This window comes from Sorex araneus, chromosome 11 (genome assembly GCF_027595985.1).
Source record: "Sorex araneus isolate mSorAra2 chromosome 11, mSorAra2.pri, whole genome shotgun sequence".
NCBI classification, from domain to species: domain Eukaryota; kingdom Metazoa; phylum Chordata; class Mammalia; order Eulipotyphla; family Soricidae; genus Sorex; species Sorex araneus.
Genome location: NC_073312.1, coordinates 2,993,809 through 3,014,761, shown reverse-complemented (window position 1 = coordinate 3,014,761; position 20,953 = coordinate 2,993,809). Strand labels below are relative to the sequence as shown.

The window sequence follows — 20,953 nt, the reverse complement described above, 5'->3', positions numbered from 1 at the left end:
TCCCGGGCGCACGGTGAGAATGGGCGCGGAGCCGAGCAGAGTCGAGTTCCTGCCGGGCCAGCCCCGCGGCGGCTGCTCGAGGGTCCAGCCTGGGCCCGTCTGTGTCCCAGGAACCGGCCCCGCCCGCTCCCCTGCCAGAGGTGGCGAGTCACGGAGAGCCTGTCAGGTCCCTCCTGCTCAGGGCACCGTGGCCTGGAAGCCCCCCAGCCCTCCGCGCCTCCTCCCCACCCACGGCCCCCCACCTGGCAGCCATGGGGCACCTCTGCCCGGCCCGGCCTCCTGCGCTTCCCGCGGAAGCCTCTGTGCTCCAGCCCCGTGTCCACACCGGGGCTGTCCATTTCAGCCTGGCCTTCCCCCGTCCCTTGTCTCCAGCAAGGTCACTGCTCAGACTCCAGGCACAGTGCTCAAACTCGTGTCTGAGGTCACAGCTGTACCCAGAACCACCCTGTCTCAGCAGCACGGCTGTGTGTGTGTGTGTGTGTGCGCGTGCGCGCACCCCAGTGGGGACGACCCAGGCCCAGTGTCCCTTCCTGAGCTGCAGGGGCACAGTGGAGGCCCAGAGGTGCCTGCGAGAATGGCTCCTCGGTGACAGGCCCCGGGGGCTCGGGCCTGGCCTGCCCCAGGACCGTTTCTGCAGAGAAACGGGAGGCTCGTGTGATTAAGGCCAGTTACCGTTTCAGTCGCTTAATCCAGAGAATCCAATTTCTTGGCAAATTGCGAAGGGCCGGGGCTGACTCCACCCTCCCGCCCTCCCAGTCCTGCCTGGTGGTGCTCCCCAGAAGGGCCGGGGGTCCCTCGCAGAGGGGGAGCGGGAGGCCCGGGGACAGAGGTCACGGCGAAGGTGTGTCCTTGGCCCGGGCTCGCTGGCGGGGCAGGAGCAGTGGGAGACGGAGGCGCCCGTCACCCACACCGCAGTGGGGGGCCCCGGGGGGGCCTCGCCTCTCCCGGGGAGGGACTTGCCAGGGGCCCGCGAGAGTGGGACTCGCCGGCTGCAGCGGCTGGTGGCCCCTTCCTACACACAGAGAGTCCGAGGCACCGAGGCAGGGAGTGTGGGTCCCTGAGGGCTCACCCCTCGGGAGGAGAAAGCCGCGTCCCTGTCTCCCTGTGGGGGGCCGGGCCAGGTCGGGGCTGGGCGGGGGCAGCCCAGAGACCCGTCAGTCACTGCTGGGGCCAGGAGGGACTGAGGGACCCCCGAGGAGCGCCCCTGTCCTCCTCACAGAACCCCGACCACGCCCCCTCACCCCTCCCCCCTGCTCCCCACCCCCAGGGCACTGGCACACAGGGAGGGCTTCCCACCAGAAAGAAATCTGGACCCGCAGAACCACGGGACTGGGCGGGGACCTCGGGGTGCTGTGGGGTGCCGGGCTGAGTGGGTGGACCCCCTCCGCCAGGCCCCGCTTTCCCCGAGCACCAGGACCCCCTCTAGCCCTCTAGGCATCCCGAAAGCACACAGCCAGCATTGGGGGTCAGGCAGCAAACGCCCAGTGGGCACACAGCACGGAACCCTCCACGAGTGGGGAGCAGAGAGCAGCCGTGGGACGGGCCGGCCCTGGGCCGCCGTCTGCTCTCGCAGAGAAGGACTTCAGCGCGGAGACGCTGAGGTGACCGAGGACAAGGGTGCGAGGACTCGGCAAAGCACCAGAACGAGCAACCTACAAGCAGAGATGACAACATCAGGACTCGGCGGGGGGAGTGGACATCACGGGAGGCCTGGGCAGCTGGCGAGCGACTCCATCGAGGGCAGCCAGGGGCCTGGGGCTCCCTGCAGCAGTGCTCTGGTCGCCTGTGACCCAGGCATCGCACTGGAACAAGGACTCCCTCCGCCCCTAAAAGGCGTCCAGTTAAAAGCAGATGAGAATCTTGGTGCCGAATCCTTTCAGACCGGCTGGGGAGAGGCAAGAATGAAGGACCCGGCGTGAGTCGGATGAGAGATTTACTCCAGACTTTTATTTCTCTTAAAAACAATTACTTTTGATCCGTATCTGGAGCATCTCGCCTGTCACTTAGGATCAACGCAGATTAGGGTTGACTGAGCGGTGAATTAGCAGCCTCAAAGCCCCAGGCAGGCGGCACGGGGCTGCGGAGGGAAAGAAGGGGAGAGGGAGAGAAGGGCCGGCAGGGGTGTGGCCGAGCGGGAACGTGCAGGGTGCTGGAACCTTCCTCTCCAAGAAGCACCGCTAAGGCCCCGAGGGCCTGGGGGAGCCCGTTGGACACTCGGCATGGTCTGGAACTCAGCAGGGGCGGGGGGTCAAGGCAGGATCTTGGCCATGTCTGTCCTCCGTGCTGGGCTCGGCCCTGGAATCCTTTCTCCGCTCTCAACTCCTTGGCTCGGTTTTCAAAGCAGTGACGAGAGACTCTTGGGGCCAGAGCGATAGCACAGCGGGGAGGGCGTTTGCCTTGCACCCGGCCAACCCGGGTTCGATTCCCAGCATCCCATATGGTCCCCTGAGCACCACCAGGGGTAATTCCTGAGTGCAGAGCCAGGAGTAACCCCTGTGCATCGGCGGGTGTGACCCAAAAAGCAAAAAAATTAAAAAACAAAACCTTCCGAGGAGATGCTCGTAAATGAATCCATAAAAAAGGCTCCTCCTGATATAGCACTGCTGTCAAAGTATGGAAAGTGGGTAAAATATATAAAGTCCGGAGCTGGAGCAATAGCACAGCGGGGAGGGCATTTGCCTTGCATGCAGCTGACCCGGGTTCGATTCCCAGCATCCCATAGGGTCCCCTGAGCACCACCAGGGGTAATTCCTGAGTGCAGAGCCAGGAGTAACCCCTGTGCATCGCCAGGTGTGACCCAAAAAGGGAAAAAAAAAGAGACTCTTAAGCGCAGAGGGCTTTCCACCATTCCCTTTGGAAAGGGCAGCAGCTTCTTCAAGCAGTGGCCGAGAGATCGCTGAGGTCTGGGCTCTGGCTCGGGCCCTGCCCCCAAGAAGATGCAGGAAGGAGAAGTGGGCCCCGGACATGCAGAGGCAGGGCGGAGGGGCGCTCCATGGGCTGCTGCCATCTCCCACGCACCCAAGATCACCCCTGGAGTCAGCCCCGCCCACCCCGCGTGAGGCTGACGTGGAGCCATGACATGCTCTACCGTAAGACAGAAACTCCGCAGGCCTGAGTCTCGGCTCCCCGCCAGAAAATCCCGACTTCTCAGAAAACTGTATCGCCCTGGGCAGAGAGACCGGCCCGGAGCAGGGGCCTGGGCAGTGGCGCCCAGCCAAGCAGAGGGCCGAGGGCCTGGAGTCACAGGACGAACGGGACCAGCATCGGAAACATTGTCAGTTCCTAGAAAAACGCTGTTCTGGAACCAAACCCTAATAACCTCAGAATTCTGAGTCGGGGTCCTTGTCGAGACCCACTGCGTTGGCTGAGACTCGGACCCTAGCTCGAGCTGGCGCTAAAGGGGCGGCATTTGCAGCCTCACGTCCGGCCTGGTCAATGCGCGAGCGAAACTCCCTTCCCGGGACATAACACCCGGGTGACGGTCACCCCGTCCCCCTTGTCCCGGAGTCCCAAGGAGTGGGGTGCCCTGGGAGGGGGTCTGGGGGCAGCCCTGGACATGGCCCCGGGGCGGGTGCTGTCCTGGCCTGCTTGGTCGGCCCTGCCCGCAGCCCCGGGGGGCTCAGAGCTGACCCCGGGAGCCTGGAAGGTCTCCGCATGTTCCGGCACAGGACTCCACTGTCTGGGCCCACAGCACATTTTCTAGCTGTCTGATGGGGCGGGGCGGGGCCTTGACCCTGCCCTGCTCTCACTGGCTCCCCCTCCCCTGCACAGGCTCTCACTGGCTCCCCTCTCCCCTGCCCGAGGCATCACTGTTTCCCCCTCCCCCACCCCGGGCACCACTGGCTCCCCTCCCCCACCCCCGGCACCACTGGCTCCCCTCCCCCACCCCGGGCATCACTGGCTCCCCTCCCCCGCCCTGGGCACCACTGGCTCCCCTCCCCCGCCCCGGGCACCACTGGCTCCCCCTCCCCCGCCCTGGGCATCACTGGCTCCCCCTCCCCCGCCCCGGGCATCACTGTCTCCCCCTCCCCCGCCCCGGGCACCAGTGTCTCCCCTCCCCCGCCCCGGGCATCACTGGCTCCCCTCCCCCGCCCCGGGCATCACTGGCTCCCCTCCCCCGCCCCGGGCATCACTGGCTCCCTCCCTGCAGATGTGGGAAGAGGCCATCACGCTGGGCAAGGAGCTTGCGGAACAGTACGAGAACGAGCTCTTCGACTACGAGCAGCTCAGCGAGCTCCTGGTAGGTCTTTCTCCCCGCGAGTCGGGGCACTGGCATCCCCACCGTCTCTTCTAGAACTGCCTTTCGGGGTTTCGGGGTGGGGGAGCCTCCCCAGCCAGCGTCTCCTGGTGGGTTCTGGCCCCGGTGTTCCCCTCTCACTCCCGCCTGTGTGCGGCTTGTCCGTGGCACGGAGACCTGGTACCCGGGTGCCCCCCGAGGGTCCCTGGGCGTCCCTCTGACGTCAGCGCGGGGCCCCTACACTCTGGCCCCGCCCGCCCCCGCCTCTGGGGCCACCCTGCGCTCCTCTTTGGCCTCAGCCTGTGGGCCTGACCAGATGCCGCCCCTGTAAATTCCTCTCCCGGACCCGGGGTCCCTCCACCCTGGTCTCACGTCCTTCCGGCGCGAGGCTTCGTGCAGAGCGTTCTGGGGGCTGCGCCCGAGGCCGGGGGCCTGTGAGGCCGGTGCTCTGCCTCGTCCCGCCCCGAGACCAGCCCTGAGTCCCGCTGGCTGGGGCGGCCTCCCCGTCCGCGATGAGGCCACGTGGGAGCTGGGCGGCGAGACGGGGCCCCGAGGAAGCCCTGGCCGCCCGAGCCCCCGCCCCGCACCAGACTCGCCCTGCGGGGGCGTCAGGGGCGTCGGGCCAGGCCCAGATCTCGCGTGTCCCTCCCAGAAGAAGCAGGCGCAGTTCTATGAGAACATCGTCCGCGTCATCCGGCCCCGGCCCGACTACTTCGCCGTCGGCTACTATGGACAGGGCTTCCCCTCCTTCCTGCGGGTGAGCGGGGGTCCCTGCTGGGGCTCGGGCTGCGGCCACGCTGCTCCCTGCCCACCGGCCTCGTCCTGTCTGACCGTCCCCCGCCCTGGGGGGGAGCCGGGCTGTGTCCTGGGCGGCCACCGCGTGGCCCCGGGGCTCCCTGCCATGCCTCGTGGTCCGGTGCTCGTCCGCAGGGCAAAGTCTTCATCTACCGCGGGAAGGAGTACGAGCGCCGGGAGGACTTCGAGGCCCGCCTGCTGACTCAGTTTCCCAACGCAGAGAAGATGAAGACGACGTCTCCGCCCGGCGAGGACATCAAGAACTCCCCTGGACAGTGTATCCTGCAGGGGCTGGCCGGTGGCCTTCCGGGGCCAGGGACAGGGACAGGCCTGAGCGTCCCTCCAGGGGTGCGGGGTGGGGGCCAGCGTGTGCCCAGACAGCTGGGGGACGGGGCCAGCGCGTGTCCAGCGGCTGGGAGGGGGCTGCCGGGCACAGGCTCCCCGTGGAGGGCGTGTTCTGGGGGCCGCAGACCCTCCTTAACCTCGTCCACCCAGACATCCAGTGCTTCACCGTGAAGCCCAAACTCGACTTGCCGCCCAAGTTCCACCGGCCCGTGTCCGAGCAGATCCTCAGGTAAGCCCTGGCCCCGGACGGGGCGGGGCAGGAAGGAAGGACGCGCGGAGAATGCCCTCCTTTTCCCGGTGGCAGCCCTCCCCAGGGCTCGGCTGGACCCGGGTTCTAGGCCTGGTCACTCTGTAGGGCAGCGGGGAGCAGGACGAAAGGCCCCACCCTCCCTGCCACGCGGCTCTGAGCAGGGCGGGGAGCAGAGGTGGTCTGAGAGCCGTCGGCCACCACGGAGCCGTCCTCCTCCTCTGCCCGCCTGCAGGGTCCCCCCTGCTGGACACGCTCCTGACGGTGCCCCAGGGAGCAGCGTGCGGGAGGCGGGAGGGAACCCTCGGAAGTCGGGACACTCTCCCCCGAGAGAGGGGGCGGGGAGCACGGTGGGGTCACTCTCCCCCGAGAGAGGGGGCGGGGAGCACGGTGGGGTCACTCTCCCCCGAGGGAGGGGGCGGGAGCACGGTGGGGTCACTCTCCCCCCCCCGAGGGAGGGGGCGGGGAGCATGATGGGGTCACTCTCCCCCCCCCGAGGGAGGGGGCGGGAGCACGGTGGGGTCACTCTCCCCCGAGGGAGGGGGCGGGGAACACGGTGGGGACACTCTCCCCCGAGGGAGGGGGCGGGGAGCACGGTGGGGTCACTTCCCCCCCCCCAGGGAGGACAGAGCGCCTGTGCCCGGAGCTTCTCCCAGCTGAGCGGAAGGACCGTGGGCGGCTGTGGGACAGGGGAACCAGCCGCAGCCGTTTCGCCTTCCCTCCCCTTCCCCTCAGCGTCCCGCACCCCAGGTGTTTGCAGACACGGGAGGGGGTGCTCCTGTGTGTGGCCCCCTGCCAGCCTCTCCCCCGAGGCTTTCGGGCACTCTCGCCCCCAAGGCACCCCTGCAGGCCAGGGGGCACCCGGCAGGGTGCGTGACCCCCTGGGAGGTCAGCCCTGGGCTCGGAGCAGATGGACCGCTTCCGGGTCAGACGTCTGAGTCCTGTCGCTTTAGTTTCTACAGGGTGAATGAGGTCCAGCGCTTTGAATATTCCCGGCCAATCCGCAAGGGGGAGAAAAACCCGGACAACGAATTTGCGGTAAAAACCACCCCTGCCCCCCCCCACCCCGTAAAACCCTGGGCACCCCTTCCACGCCCAGGCCACAGGGCTCCCGAGCCCCTCAGAGGCGGGCAGTGGGCTGGAGTATGTCCCTGGCAGGGGTGAGGCCCCGGGCTCCACCCTGGGCCTCAGTTTCCCCCACGTAGGGCCCCAAGCACTGTGGGATCCCTGAGGGCCCGGCAGTGACCCCTCCAGCCCGGTTGCTCGCAGGGGGCATCCCGAGCCCCCCTGAGCTGGCTGGGGGAGCCCCGCAGGAGAGAGAGCTGGAAAGCAAGGATGGCTGGGGACAGGCCCGGCGTGGGGTGTGGCGTCTGAAAGGACAGTTTCCGGAACGATCCTTCAAGAGAGATTTGCATGTGCTAGTTAGTGCTCAGGAGTTCATTTGGGGCTTGTAATTTTTTTTTTGGTGGGGGAGCACCCCAAACAGTGCTCAGAGCGTCCTTCTGACGGGGCTGGGGGCCCTGGGGTGTGCCGGGGACCAACCCCGGGTGACGGCGTGCAAGGCCAGCTCCATCCCGCTATCTGTCCCCACCGCGAGCAGCGTGGCGCCACTCGAACCCTCTGCGGGGAGGTGGCTGTTTCCCTTTGCCCCGCTTTTTTTCTCATGGAGACCCTGAGCTGAACCGGCGCCCGGCCTGCCGGCGTCTGAGCGCGGTGAAGCCGGTTATTGTCACTGCACGTGCTCACGCGGGGGGCGCGGGTGTGGGGGAGCAGCCGGCCGGGAAGCTCTGCTCCAAGCCACGCCCAACCCGAGTGCGGTTTCTTCCCCCGCCGAGTGGCGGGAGTGGGGGGGCACGAGACAGCCCGGGTGGTCTGCGGGCGGCTCCTCGCGGACCCAGAGTTGGGGCCTGCCCACCAGGGCCCCCCGGGACGGCCTTGCCCGCTGACGGGTCTCCCTCTGCAGAACATGTGGCTGGAGAGGACGGTCTACACCACCGCGTACAAGCTCCCCGGCATCCTGAGGTGGTTTGAAGTCAAATCGGTTTTCATGGTGAGGACCCCCCCCCAACCCCGCCGCCGGCCTTCTGACCCCAGTGCCCCGTGCCCGGGTTCTGACCCGGTCCAGGCCAGAACCCTCCTTCCCGGCCCGGCCCCGGGACCCAGCCCGGCCTGCCTCAGCTGCTCTTTCTGTCCGCGAGTGAAAAGTTTAGACACGTTCCAATTTGCATCCCCCTTTCCAGATCTTTTCTCCCTGATGGCTTTATTTCCATTTACATGACAAACAACTTGATTAATAACACTTGTTCAAGCCAAGTAAAAATAGCTTGAGACGATCCCCCTCGCCGGTGAGCCGGAAGACGGGACGGCAGGACGGTGTCTCAGCCCCACTGCTGGCAGGCGGGGGCGGGGCCGGGCTGGGCCAGATTCTTCCGGAACAAGGCGCGGGGGCACCCGTGCGGGCCCACGAGGCTGGCGGGACTCTGGCAGCCCCTGCCCTGTCCCCTCCCTCTGGGCCGGGTTCCCGGGGACTCCTGACACCCCGCCTTGCCAGCCTGGCTCGGCCACACCCCCCCAGGGGACACCCATGCTGTCCCCTCCCTGGCCCCAGAGCCCGGGACTGGCCGCTCCCCTGGGCTGTGCTCTGCGGCTGCCCCTGAGGCTGACCAGGGCAGGGGGGCTTGCGGGCCCACCTGGAGGGCTCGGGTGGGTGGGGGAGGAGCAGGAGGAGAGTGTCCGGCTGTGAGCAGGCCCCGAGCCTCCTCCCGTAGGTCAGCCGGGCGGGGAGATGGGCGTGGGGACAGATGGGACAGCCCCAGCCCGTGAGGGGTGCCGTCCACAGTGGCTGCAGTTGCCGTGGGGGCATCAGGGGTGCCAGGATGGAACCCGGAGCCTCGGGCTTAGGAGGCACTTGAGTGGCCTCCGGCCCTGACCAGCTGCCCGGCCACGTCTCCCGGACAGCCCCAAATCCCGCCCCCTGCATGCTTCCGGGCGCAAACGTCCCCTCCCCTGCACGGGCCCTGGGGTCTTGGACCACAGTCGCTTCCACAGACGAGGCAGCATCCTCCTGGAGGGGCCGTGCACGGCCGTGGTCCCCGGTACGGGCTCGGGCCCCTCGGGGGTGCAGGCGGCCTCCAGTCTCTAGCCGAGGCCACAGAGGGGCTCCGGGCCGTGAGACCCCGCGCATGCCAGGACTCTGTGCCCACAGTGCTCACTGCCTCCAGCCCGTGGGTCCCGGGGCGCCCGGGCTCTGGGCGGGTGGAAGGGGCGGCTGCGGGGCCCGCCCACGCCCACACCCTGCGTCTGTCAGGGCCCGGCCTGGCGGGAAGGGGTTTGCTGTGTTTCTTGTTGTTAGTTTGGGGCCTCACCTGGTGGTGCTCAGGGGTTCTCCCGGCTCTGTGCTCAGGGCTCCCTCCTGGCGCTGCTCGGGGGCCCCCATGGGTGCCGGGGACGGAACCCGCCAGCCACCTGCGAGGCCGGCGCCCTCCCGCTGTGCCGTCTCCGGCCCTGCTGCAGTTTCTGACCCGGCCCCGTGTTCGTGGCCCCTGAGGGCCCAGCCGGAGAGCAGTGCTGGGGACGGAGAGAAAGAGCACTGTGTGAGGGGCATGGCGGGGAAGCTGGGGGCCCAGGGCCAGTAACAGGCCGGTCTGCCCTGGGGCCCTGGCCACACGCCCCAGGGGGCTGTCCCTCCTCCCCATGTCCAGACGGTGCTCGGGGCTCAGCTAACCCACTGGCCACTGAAGCGGGGGTCCCGGGCCCCTCTGGTCTCCACCCTCCGTAAGGAAGGCGGGAGCAAGCCCTGGTTTGGGGACAGACTCCCGGGCTCAGCCCACACACGCGTGTGCACTCGGGGCCAGGCTCAGCCCGCACACGCATGTGCACTCGGGGCCAGGCTCAGCCCGCACACGCGTGTGCATTCAGGGCCAGGCTCAGCCTGCACACGCGTGTGCATTCGGGGCCAGGCTCAGCCCGCACACGTGTGTGCACTTGGGGCCGCTTGTCCCCGCGTGTCCCCCATTTGGGGCCACACGAGGGGACACACGTGTGGGGTGTGGCGTGTCCGCGTGATGGGGCAGGGAGGGGCATCCCGCGCCCACCGCGTGCCCTGCCGCCCGCAGGTGGAGGTCAGCCCCCTGCAGAACGCCATCGAGACCATGCAGCTGACCAACGACAAGCTGAAGAGCATGGTGCAGCAGCACCTGGGGGACCCCAGCCTCCCCATCAACCCCCTCTCCATGCTGCTCAACGGCATCGTGGACCCCGCCGTCATGGGCGGCTTCGCCAACTACGAGAAGGCACGTGCCCCCGCCCGCCCTCCCCTGCCCCCCGTCCCGCACAGACCCGCCCCTCCACCCGCTCTGGAGACGCGCCCTGATGCCCCGGACCCCGGAGGCCTGGGCGAGGGCTGGGGCTGTAGCTCAGCAGTGGAGCCCTGGGTTCGAGTCCCAGCACCCCAGTTTAAAACAGAAAGTCGAGAGCCTCAGAGAACTGGGCCGCGCGGGTGCAGGTGGGGCACAGGTGGGCCGTGCAGGTGGGCCGTGCAGGTGGGGCACAGGTGGCCTCACCTGCTCAGTGCTGGGCTCTGCCGGCCGGGGCAGCACCGCCGGCCTCCGGGGCCACACCCCGACACTGGGTCTGTGCCGGGCCGGGCAGGGCCCTCACTCCCCCGTCAGCCCTCGGGTGCCCCTGGGGCCCCTCCCTCAGGTGAGGCAGGAGCGGGCGGATGCAGCTGCAGCTGTCCCCCACGCATGGCCAGTCCCCCGGACCCCGCCCTTGTCACCACCCTTCATTCCTGTTGCCGCGTTCTGTGCCGGGTGCGTGGTGGTTGGGGGCTGCTTCGCGGGGAGCCGGTCCTGAGTGCCGCCTGTCCCCCCAGGCCTTCTTCACGGAGCACTACCTGCAGGAGCACCCCGACGCCCTCGAGAACATCGAGAAGCTCAAGGACCTGATCGCCTGGCAGGTAAGTGTCCGCCCAGACACACAGGCCAGCCTCGGGGCCGATGGTCCTGCTGAAGCGGCCAGTGCACAGCGACGGACCCAGCTCAGGGGCCTGGGCTCTGCCACGCGCCCCCCCCATGCTCTGCTCCCACCGCAGCCCCGGCCCCTCAGCCCTCACGCCCCTTCTCCCCGTGTGGACGTGTGCGCTGGCCTCGCCGTGGGCCATCCTGGACCCTCGGGCTCGCATGGGCTTTGGCTTCGTCTGCTCCGCACACGCCCGGCGGTCAGGCTCGCTGGGGCCCCTGTGCCTGCCTCCTCGGTGTCGGCCCCAAGGTGGCCGTGAGGCCCTGGCCGCTCTCCGTCTGCAGTGCTGGCTTCTCGCATCCTCCGGGCGCGCCCGTCGGGGGCTGTTTGTTGTGTAGGCGCCGTCCGGAGCGTGGTTGCCGCAGGGCTGTCAGTCTGTGCCTGCCCGTCTCCCTGGCGCCCGCGCGCCTCAGCTGGGCCGTGTGGGGAGTTCCGGGTGCGGGCGGGCGGCCAGGCTGGAGTCTGCAGGCGCTGCCCTGACTGGGTGGCTCCACGGGGACCCCCGAGGGAGCCACGGGGCCCCGAGTCAGCCCGACCCCGTGGCCCAGCACCACAGGAGCCGGTCGCAGCTGCGGACTCGGGATCGATATTTTTCCCCTGTAAGCTTTACAGAAAATTGGATTTTAAGAGTTCCTAGTCCTACCTACTGGGGAAAATAATTTGTTCCCTGGAGGGCGCCCGATGTCGGCACCGTGTCGGCACCCCTGATGACTCCATTAAAGGGGTCCTCGGGCAAGGGGGCGAAAGACGCCGCTGGCCAGCAGTCACACTGAGTCAAAGAAGGGCCTGGACTCGAGTCCAGAACTCACTGCGATTTTGCTTTCATTTGCCGATGTTTCGGGGTCTTGATGGACCCCTGCGGGTGGTTCTGAGAGGGGTGGTCCCGTGCCCTGAAGCCCAGGGCAGATGCCATGAGCGCGGGAATGTTCCGGCCCGATCTCACTAGCACGGCCCAGTGGAAGGAGCGCCTGGCGTGCATGTCGGTACCGGGGGCGCTGTGTGCAGGGTCAGCCGGGGGCGCTGTGTGCAGGGTCAGCCGGGGGCGGGGGGGTCTGCTCGTCCCCGGGCTGTGGGCTGGGTTGAGCCGGGCTGTCTGTGGAGCAGCCGGATGACATCTCTTGGATGTGCTCACATGAAATTCAATTGCAGGCTCATTATCCTCATTAATAAATCAGCTCGTTTGGATGGGCGTGCGGTCGTATTAGAGAAGTCTGGCTTTAATCAGTACTTTGATTTAATTATCAATTATTAAGAGGAAGCCTCTTGGCTTGATTGCATGGAAGAGGGTTTGTGGACCCCGTCTGAGCTGGGGGTGCTGCAGGGGGCGGGCAGGAGTCTCCCCCGGGGCCTCAACCCCCACCCGCACTCACCACGGCACGAGACGGGGCGTGAAAACATGTGCCTGGGGTCCTAAAGGTCAGCCCCCGCGTGTCTGCAGAGATGAGCACCTGAGCGTGGAGGAAGAGTCCCCCGGTTCCTTCTCCCCTAAGCACGTCCCTCCGGACCTAGCGGCGGGTCCCGGCTGCCCCGGTGGGCCCCTTGGCCCGGGGGCCTCTGGACCGGCTCTGAGCATGGCTGGCCCTGGGCGTGCGAGCAGCTCCCGTCCGTGGGACTGACCTGGTCAGCCGCGCCTGGGCTCACCCAGAGGAATCCCGAGCACCGAGACCTCAGGGGCCGTCTGGGGGCCTCGGCCAAGCAGCCTGTGAGGGCACCCGGCGGGGGCTCCTCTGTGACTGTCTGAGCACGTGCCCCCCCCCCCCGCCGTGTCTTTCAGATCCCGCTCCTGGCCGAGGGCATCCGCATCCACGGGGACAAGGTCACGGAGGCACTGCGGCCCTTCCACGAGCGCATGGAGACCTGCTTCCGGCTGCTCAGGGAGAAGGTGGAGAAGCAGTACGGCGTGCGCACCCTGGTGAGCCGCGCCCGGACCCTCGCCCGGAGCCCACCTGGGGGAGCCCGAGGGACACGGCCTGCCTGTCAGCACCCAGCATGCACGCCCACACACACTCCTCACACACGCTCCACACGCGTCACACGTGTCACACGCATACACGCCCCCCACACACACTCCCCATATACATACACTCCATACACACACACACACATACACACACACTCGCTTCATATGCACACCACACACACCCCATACACATACACTCCATACACACACACACACACACACACACACACACACAGGCTTCATGTGCACACCACACACACCCCATACACATACACTCCACACACACACACACATACACACACACACACCTTCATATGCACACCACACACACCCCATACACATACACTCCATACACACACACACACACACACACACACCCCTTCATATGCACACCACACACACCCCATATACATACACTCCATACACACACACACACACACACAGGCTTCATGTGCACACCACACACACCCCATACACATACACTCCACACATACACCCCCCCACACATATGCTTCATATGCACACACCCTATACACATACACCCTATACACGCTCCTCACACTCGCTCCACACACATCACACATCTCACACGCATACACGCCCCCCACACACACCCCCATACACATACACTCCATACACACACACACACACACACACACGCTTCATGTGCACACCACACCCCCCCATACACATACACTCCACACATACACCCCCCTACACATATGCTTCATATGCACACACCCTATACACATACACCCCATACACACTCCATTCACACACACCTCACATACACTGGCACCACACACATGCCTCATATATGCACCACACACATCATACACATACCCCACACATGCACTCCGTACACACCTCACACACATGCCCCACACACGCACTCCGTACACACCTCACACACATGCCCCACACACGCACTCCGTACACATACACACATGCCCCACACACGCACTCCGTACACATACACACCTGCTCTCAATACACACCTCGCACACACACACCAGCACTCGGTGTGAGCCGCAAGCCAGAAGGCCGTGCCCGGCCAGGTGCTGTCCCTGCGCTGTGCCGGGCCGGGCCCATTTGGGCCTCCCAGGGCCGAGGTCAGTGCCCGGGCCCAGGAGGGCAGGACGGAGGGGGGTGTGTGCACGCTGGGCGCGTGACTGGCGGGCCCGAGCTGCAGGACAGCGGTTGGGCAGAGGGCCGCCGTCTGCGCTTGGGAAGAAACCCCGGAAAGTCACTTTGCAAACCGGGAGGGGCCGGCTGGTACGCCCAGGCCAGGCGGGAGACCAGGCCCTGAGGGGGAGTAGTGGCGTCCCTCGCAGGGGACACCCGGGCCCGGGGACAGTGCCGCGCGCATGCACCCGCCCCCCACCGACTGTCCCCGCCCGCCCTCCACAGCCGTCCTGCCTGGACGACCGCCGGGGCAGCCGCCCGCACTCCATGGTCCGCTCCTTCACCATGCCGTCCTCGTCCCGGCCGCTGTCGGTGGCCTCCGTCTCGTCGCTGTCCTCGGACAGCACTCCGTCCAGGCCCGGCTCCGACGGGTGAGCGGACTCTGCGCGGGGGAGGGTTGCTGGCGCTGCCCGGCCCTGACCGCTGGGCACACCTGACATGACCTTTCCTTGGTGGAGGACCAGGCTTGGGCCCCACTCGGCAGTGCTCGGGGCTCAGGGCTCGATCCTGTGGGGACTCAGGTGACCTCCCAGTGCTGTCGGGGTCACACGGGGTGGACTGTGTGCAAGGCAAGTGTTTGACCCGCCTTAGTGCTCTGCCCCCCGGGGCCTTTAAAATCTAAAGTGTCCGAATCGGAGGCTCCCCACCCCCCAGCCCAGACTCCCCACCTAGTGCTCAGCTGACTTCGTGTCCCTACTGTGGCCGCGAAGGGGCAGTTCCCGTGGGAGTTTGGCCCCAGGGGGCCCAGGCCCCTTGTACAGTGGCGCTGGCCCGAGGGCACCCTCCGTCTCGGGGGCGAGGAAGGAGGACACGACATGGCCAGGCCGCCACAGACTTCCTGCTTCTGGTCCCCAGCACAAGGTCAAAGGGTGACCAGTGGTTAGGGGCCGGCGCAGGGAAGAAGCTTGTCCTGCACCCGCCAGCCCTGTTCCGTCCCCGCCACTCCGGGGGTCTCCCAGAGCCCCACCGGGGGGCAACTGCTGAGCACGGAACCAGGAGGCGGCATTGAGCACCCACTGTGGCCCCGAGCCCAAACTGAGTGCCGGAACCCAGTGGCCCCGCTCGCCCACTTGGGGGAGACGCCTGCGCCCCCCGGGGAGGCCCCTGCTGAAGGCGTGTCCCCTCAGGTTCGCCCTGGAGCCGCTCCTGCCCAAGAAGATGCACTCCCGGTCCCAGGACAAGCTGGACAAGGACGAGCCCGAGAAGGACAAGAAGGACAAGAAGAAGGAGAAGAGGAACAGCAAGCACCAGGAGCTGCTGGACAAGGACCTCAAGGCGGCCGACAGCCCCACGCCGCAGTCCGAGGCCGTGATCCTCTCAGAAACGGTGATTGTGGCCGCGGGGGTGGGGGGCAGGAGCTGGGCGTCGCCCCTGCATGTTGGAGACATCGTGCAGCTGCGTGTCCCGGGAGCACCCTGCACTGGCTGGCACCTCCGCCGGAAGGCACGGGCGGCGGGCGGTCAGCAGCGGGCGGTCAGCGGCAGCCCCCTGGGCCTGTGTCCTGACACGCCAACGCCTCGGAAAAAAGACCCGCGAGCACCGGGTCCTACCCACCCTCACCCGGGTCCTGCCGAGGATTCAGACCTGCTCAGCCCGTGGGGAAGCCCCTTCCGCCCGGTCTGCCCGCTTCCCCGGGACCCCCACATCCCAGCTGCCGCGTGTTGAAATCTCCGGGCCGGCCCTCAGAAGGATTTTCAGAGACTTAGTGTGACACGCACCGGTTGGCTGACATTATAAACGGGTCCCAAGGAGCCGCGTTCATTCAAGGGGCCTGATGGTGGAATCTGGTGGAAATCTGAGGGATTTCCGGTGGGGGGGTGGGGGCAGGCGTTGGCTGATATCTGAACAGGAAAGTATTCCGCTCCAGCTTCGGAGACCCCACGGTCCCCTGGAGTCCAGGCCGAGGGGCGGGGGAGGAAGGGCTGATGCTTCCAAGACCCCAACCCCCGCCCCCTAGGTCAAACAAGGAAGCACAGCCACTGCTAGGAACTTGTGATCCACAACCACCGCATTTACCAAAGGGCACTTCCCTGCCAGGCACCTGGCTCCCACCTGCCGCAGCTCCCAACACCAACACGGAGGGTACACAGAGGACCCCCCTCCCTCTGCGGCCCTGCCCACTGGGACCAGGGACCCAACATCATGAGCCCTCTTGGTGCTCAGGTGCCTCTGGGCCTGATGCTCACCTCAGGATGCTGGGCTGAGCCCAGACCCAGCGTGGGGGGGCTTGGGTGGGAGAGCTGGCACGTGCCTGGCCTCGGGAGAGGAGGTGGCCTGCAGGGCCTCGAGAGAGACCACTGAGCTTGAAGGGGCCTCAGGGGATGATTGGGCCTGCAGGGCTTGGGGAGAGGAGAGTGGGTCCCCCCACCCAGGGCCTCAGGAGATGCAGCTGTCAGATGTGCGAGGCCTGGGAGATGCGTGCCCGGGCTGCCGGGAAGGGCTGCTGCGGGCACAGGTGCCCGAGTGGAGGTGCCTTCTCTGCCGACGCTGTCCCACTGCACCCGCCCCGGCCCTGGTGCCCCTTTCCCTAGGGACAGCTAAGGGCCTCCTCAGCAGAGACCCAGTCCCGCCCTAGGTCACTTCAGCGTCCCGGGGACCAGTCAGCTCAGGGAAGCTGACCACAGCCCTAACGCTGCCTGCTCGCCCCCCTAGATAAGCCCCCTGCGGCCCCAGAGACCCAAGAGCCAAGTGATCAACGTCATCGGGAGCGAGAGGCGCTTCTCAGTGTCCCCATCGTCGCCAACCTCGCAGCAGACGCCCCCTCCAGTCACGCCCAGGGCCAAGCTCAGCTTCAGTCTGCAGTCCAGTAAGTGGGATTCTGCCCAGCGCTCCCGGTGCTGCTCTCCTGGCCCCGCCTCTGAGGCCTGTACTGGCCCCGCCCCTCCTCACCTGGCCCCGCCCCTGAGGTCTGCCCTGGCCCCGCCCCTCCTCACTTGGCCCCACCTCTCATGCCTGCTCTAGCCCCTCCCCTCCTCACCTGGCCCCGCCCCTCCTCACTTGGCCCCGCCCCTGAGATCTGCTCTGGCCCCACCCCTCCTCACCTGGCCCCGCCCGTGAGGTCTGCTCTGGCCCCACCCCTCCTCACCTGGCCCCGCCTCTCAGGCCTGCTCTGGCCCCGCCCCTCCTCACTTGGCCTTGCCTCTCAGGCCTGTACTGGCCCTGCCCCTCCTCACCTGGCCCCGCCTCTCAGGCCTGCTCTGACCCCGACCCCCACCTAGTCCCGCCTCTCTAGCCTGTTCTGGCCCCGCCCCTCCCCACCTGGCCCCGCCTCTCTGGCCTGTTCTGGCCCCGCCCCTTCCCATCCGGCCCCGCCTCTCAGCCCTGTTCTGGCCGGGGTCCTACCTTTCCGGGCCGCTGCAGGGGTTGGGGTGGCGGCTGAAGCAGGTGCTGGCAGAACCAGCGTCTCCTGTGCCCAGGCCAGGAAGAACACGGTGCCTGCAGCCCCCTGACGGCGTGGCCCTTTGCACCTGCGGTGCCGGGGCGTGGGACGTGGTGGGTTTGTTCTCCGAGTCGGAGCTGGCACCTTCCCTGCTGTAGGGGAATGGGCGGGGGTTCCGCTGCCACCACAGGCCCCCCCGGAGGGAACCGGAGACCGGCCGGTGCGTGCGTGATTATTCGTGTCCACGCTCGCTTCCCCCGAGAGCAGGGTGGGAACGCGCCCGGGGTCCGTCTGCTGTTGGAAGGGGGGTGCGCGTGCACCCGGGAAAGTCGGGGCGTGGCAAAGCGGCCGTGCCAGGGGGTGACCTGTACAGTCCTCGGAGCCGTGAGCCAGACTCTGGACAGCTGCTGTGCGAGGGGGACACGTCCCGTGCCCGGGGGCAGGGAGTCGGCCCCAGGCTGCGGCCGGGAGCGGAGGCGGAAAGTGGCACCTCGTGACGTCTGGGAAATCGGGGCGGGTGCAAATCACCGGCCTGGCCTGTGTCCTTGGCCCAAAGGACACTTCTGCTCTGCGCCTCCCCCGCAGTAGCCACCGCCCGCCGCTGCCCCTCAGACCTCCTCCCTCCCTGACTCCGGCCCGGCCTCCTCGGAGATGGCGGGCTCTCCGGGGAAACCTTTCCCCATGAAGCCCTTTCCGCCTCTCGGGGCGTGAGGGGAGCGGAGGGCAGGGTGGGGTCCAGCGGGACGTGGCCTTCTCTTCCCGAGCACGGTGCTCCCTCCTGTGTGGCCTGTCACCTGTGGCCCTGTCCCGCCTCCCCTGCCCGGGGCCCACCGCCAGCCAGCCCTGCTCGTGTCCAGCGCCCGGGCCAGTCTGATGCCCTCTGTCTTCCAGGCTTGGAGCTGAACGGCGTGAGCGGGGCGGACGCGGCCGAGGTGCCCCCACCGCTGCCCCTCAAAGGGAGCGTGGCCGACTACGGGAATGTGATGGACAGCCCCGACGGGGCGGGCCCGCCCCTGCCCCCGCCCCCCCCACCGCACCAGAGGGTAAGCGGGGAGCCGTGGGCTCAGCTTCCTGGGATCAGGCTGGCTTGGGGGGTGGGGGCGTCTCCACGACCAGAGCCCCCCGGATGGCAGGCTCTGATTTCTTCCCAGAGAAGGCAGGCGTTAGCTGGAAGCTGGCAACAGCATTTAAGCCCACGCCCCGCCTCCAGCTGCTGGTTGGCCGTTCCAGAACATTCTTCTGAGATCTTCAAGCCTTTCTGGGTCTCAAGACGGCTACTGGCCGGATTCTGTCAGTCTTGGGTTCTGAGGATGGGGGCTGGGGGGGCCCTGGAGACGGATCCCCGTGTTTCATAGAGCCATGAAGTGGGGTCTGGGCCTCATCCCCGTTCCCCGTGGCCGCACAGGGGCCCCGTCCACACGCAGAGCCCGAGGGACAGTGAGCAGGCCGCCCCTGGGCCCCGGGCCGCTGACTTCCTTGGGATGCCCTTGGCAGGTTCTCGTCCCTCTTCCGGCCTGGCAGTGCAGGGGCGTGCAGGGGGGGCTCTGGGTAATGGGCAGTGCGGGGGTCTTCCTCCCCGAGGCCGAAGGTCATCCCTCCGGGTCCCTCGGAGCACTGGTGGCTGGGGGAGGGGGGCTGCAGAGAGTCGAGGGTGTGTCAGGAGGGGCCTCACCCAGGCCCGGGAGCCGGAGTCGGGGCAGGCGGGCCCAGTGCCCAGAGCGCGTGGGGGGCCGGGCACCCAGACCTCACTGGAAAATGCAGCAGCGCCCAGAGCCCGGCAGAGGCACCGGGGCCCCACTTCTGGCTCACCCCGGAGTCTTGGCCTCTCAGAACGTTCTGAGTCCCCACGGGCCAGACACCAGCCCCCGGTGTAGTCGCAGTGTTTGGGGACACTGCACCACCCGTTCCTTCAGGGGGTGTTTCCTGCAGGAAGCGTCGAGACCCCTCACCCTCAGTGCACGGCAGTGGGGAGCAGGGCCCGCCTCGGGGTCCCATGGGGGGTCATGGGGCGACCCCGCTGACCTCTCGGACTCAGGCTGCAGGGCTTCTCCAGGGTCACCGGGCCAGGTCCCCTGGGTGCCTGGGCCCCCTGTGCTGGCCTGCCGGCCGCCGACGGCCAGCCTAGAGGTGCCGGGCTCGCCCTGCGGGACCCTCTGTGGCCCCGCACTCACAGGTCCCCCGTTCCGCCCACAGCATCTGCCACCGCCACTGCCCAGCAAAACACCGCCACCTCCCCCGCCAAAGACGACGCGCAAGCAGACGTCCGTGGACTCGGGCATCGTGCAGTGAGGCCGGGCCGGGCCGTGCGCCCCCTGTCCTGCCCCGCCCTGCCCTGCCCTGCCCTGCCCTGCGCCGGCCTCCTTCAGCCTCCCCCGGGTCCTCCCGCTGGTGCCACCGGCCACGCCGGGCCACCTCCTTGCAGCCACCTGCCCTTACGAGCTGGTTCTGGCCCAGCAGCAAGCTCGGGGAGCAGGGGATGGGCCCCGCGTGGGCTGGCGTGTTCGTCACGAGGGGCCGGGGGCCGGTGTCCCGGCAGAGAGCGCCCACGTCTTGCCCCAGAGCCCTTCCCTTTTGTGCCAAACAACTCACCAGCAAAGAGCCCAGTGGACTGGACACTCGCCCTGCGTCGAGGTCAGGCCTTCACCCAGGGCTGCGGGGGCGGGAGACAGCCGAGGCCACCCAGCTCGCCTTCCTCGCCCCCCTGGCCACCCGCAGGGCGGCGTCCCCTCGGCCAGCCCCCGGGGGCCGTTGAGCAGGGGCCATTTCCCAGCTACTGAGCAGTTACTAATGTCTGGAGAGGAAGCCCACCGGGAATACTGGACCCGTGGGAGGATCTCGAGTGGGGGGACGGCGCGGCTGGGGGGTTCCTCCCGTCCCGCTCTGTACAGACGTCTGTATATAGGATGGTCCCGAGCGCCTCCGCGCCTCCCCGCGCCCTGACCCGGCCGCAGGCCCGCGGTGGGCTCCCTTCCCTCGGAACAGCTGGAAATGTAAAGAAACACATGCCAGTGTTTGTTGTCATTTTTCTTTTCAGAACGCCAGCGTCCTGAAAATGTGGGTGGACAATGAATTTCGAGAACTAACTTTGTATAACCTGATATTTTATTCTACCACCTCTATTTTTTTATTCACTGTAATCATGATGCCCTTCTCGTAGGCTCCGAGTTAATCGTTGACAATGGAGAAATAAAGTGGTATTTAAAGACATTTACGTAACAGCGTCTGTGTGACTCTCGGCCTCCGGGGGAGAAAGCCAGGGTGCTGTGTTCATGCTGCTCCGGAGAAGAGCTCTGACGCGTGTGCGCCCTCTGACGTCCGTGTGCACACTCATGGGTGCATGTGTGTGCCCTCCTACACGTGTGTGTGCAGCCTCCTACACGTGTGTGTGCCCTCAACACGTGTGTGCACCCTCAGACACATGTGCATCCTTCTCAGCACCGTGCCTGACGGGCTCCTGTCCCCGTGCTCCGGCCCAGCAGACCAGCCTGGCTCCCCGAGGCTTTCATGTCACCCACCCCAGGCTCCCCACTGCGGCCGTTTGTGCTGACTCTCACCTCTCCATCCCTCCTGGAGAGGGCGTGGGGGGCGGGTCAGGGGCATTGGAGTGGGCGGCATTTCACCTGGCAGGTCCCCAGACTCCAGAGTTTTCTCCGGAGTTTGGAGGCAAGAATCAAGGGGGGGGGCTGGGGGCTGCCCTGGTCCTGGGAAGACAACCTCCCGACAACGTCTAAAGCAAGTTCCTGCTGGCCCCAGCTCAGGCCAGGCTGGCGTGGGGCAGGGGTGGGG

At 67.2% G+C, this 20,953-nt stretch overlaps 1 protein-coding gene across 3 annotated transcripts in view; it reads left to right on the top strand.

Moving 5' to 3' along the window:
• Positions 1-20,374, top strand: part of DOCK1 (dedicator of cytokinesis 1) — a 270,057-nt gene extending 249,683 nt beyond the window's left edge. For 2 of the 3 annotated variants that reach the window (XM_055119527.1, XM_055119525.1), the window contains exons 39-52: positions 4,151-4,240; positions 4,890-4,994; positions 5,168-5,309; positions 5,528-5,606; positions 6,578-6,662; positions 7,588-7,674; positions 9,740-9,916; positions 10,498-10,581; positions 12,418-12,555; positions 14,014-14,159; positions 14,916-15,114; positions 16,441-16,594; positions 18,059-18,210; positions 19,361-20,374. In XM_055119527.1, the coding sequence (XP_054975502.1) occupies positions 4,151-4,240; positions 4,890-4,994; positions 5,168-5,309; positions 5,528-5,606; positions 6,578-6,662; positions 7,588-7,674; positions 9,740-9,916; positions 10,498-10,581; positions 12,418-12,555; positions 14,014-14,159; positions 14,916-15,114; positions 16,441-16,594; positions 18,059-18,210; positions 19,361-19,456 (1,734 nt within the window). In that variant the 3' untranslated portion in view covers positions 19,457-20,374. The remainder of the gene's footprint in view (positions 1-4,150; positions 4,241-4,889; positions 4,995-5,167; positions 5,310-5,527; positions 5,607-6,577; positions 6,663-7,587; positions 7,675-9,739; positions 9,917-10,497; positions 10,582-12,417; positions 12,556-14,013; positions 14,160-14,915; positions 15,115-16,440; positions 16,595-18,058; positions 18,211-19,360) is intronic. The other variant, XM_055119526.1, reaches the window with a different exon arrangement.
• The last annotated feature ends 579 nt before the right edge of the window (positions 20,375-20,953 follow it).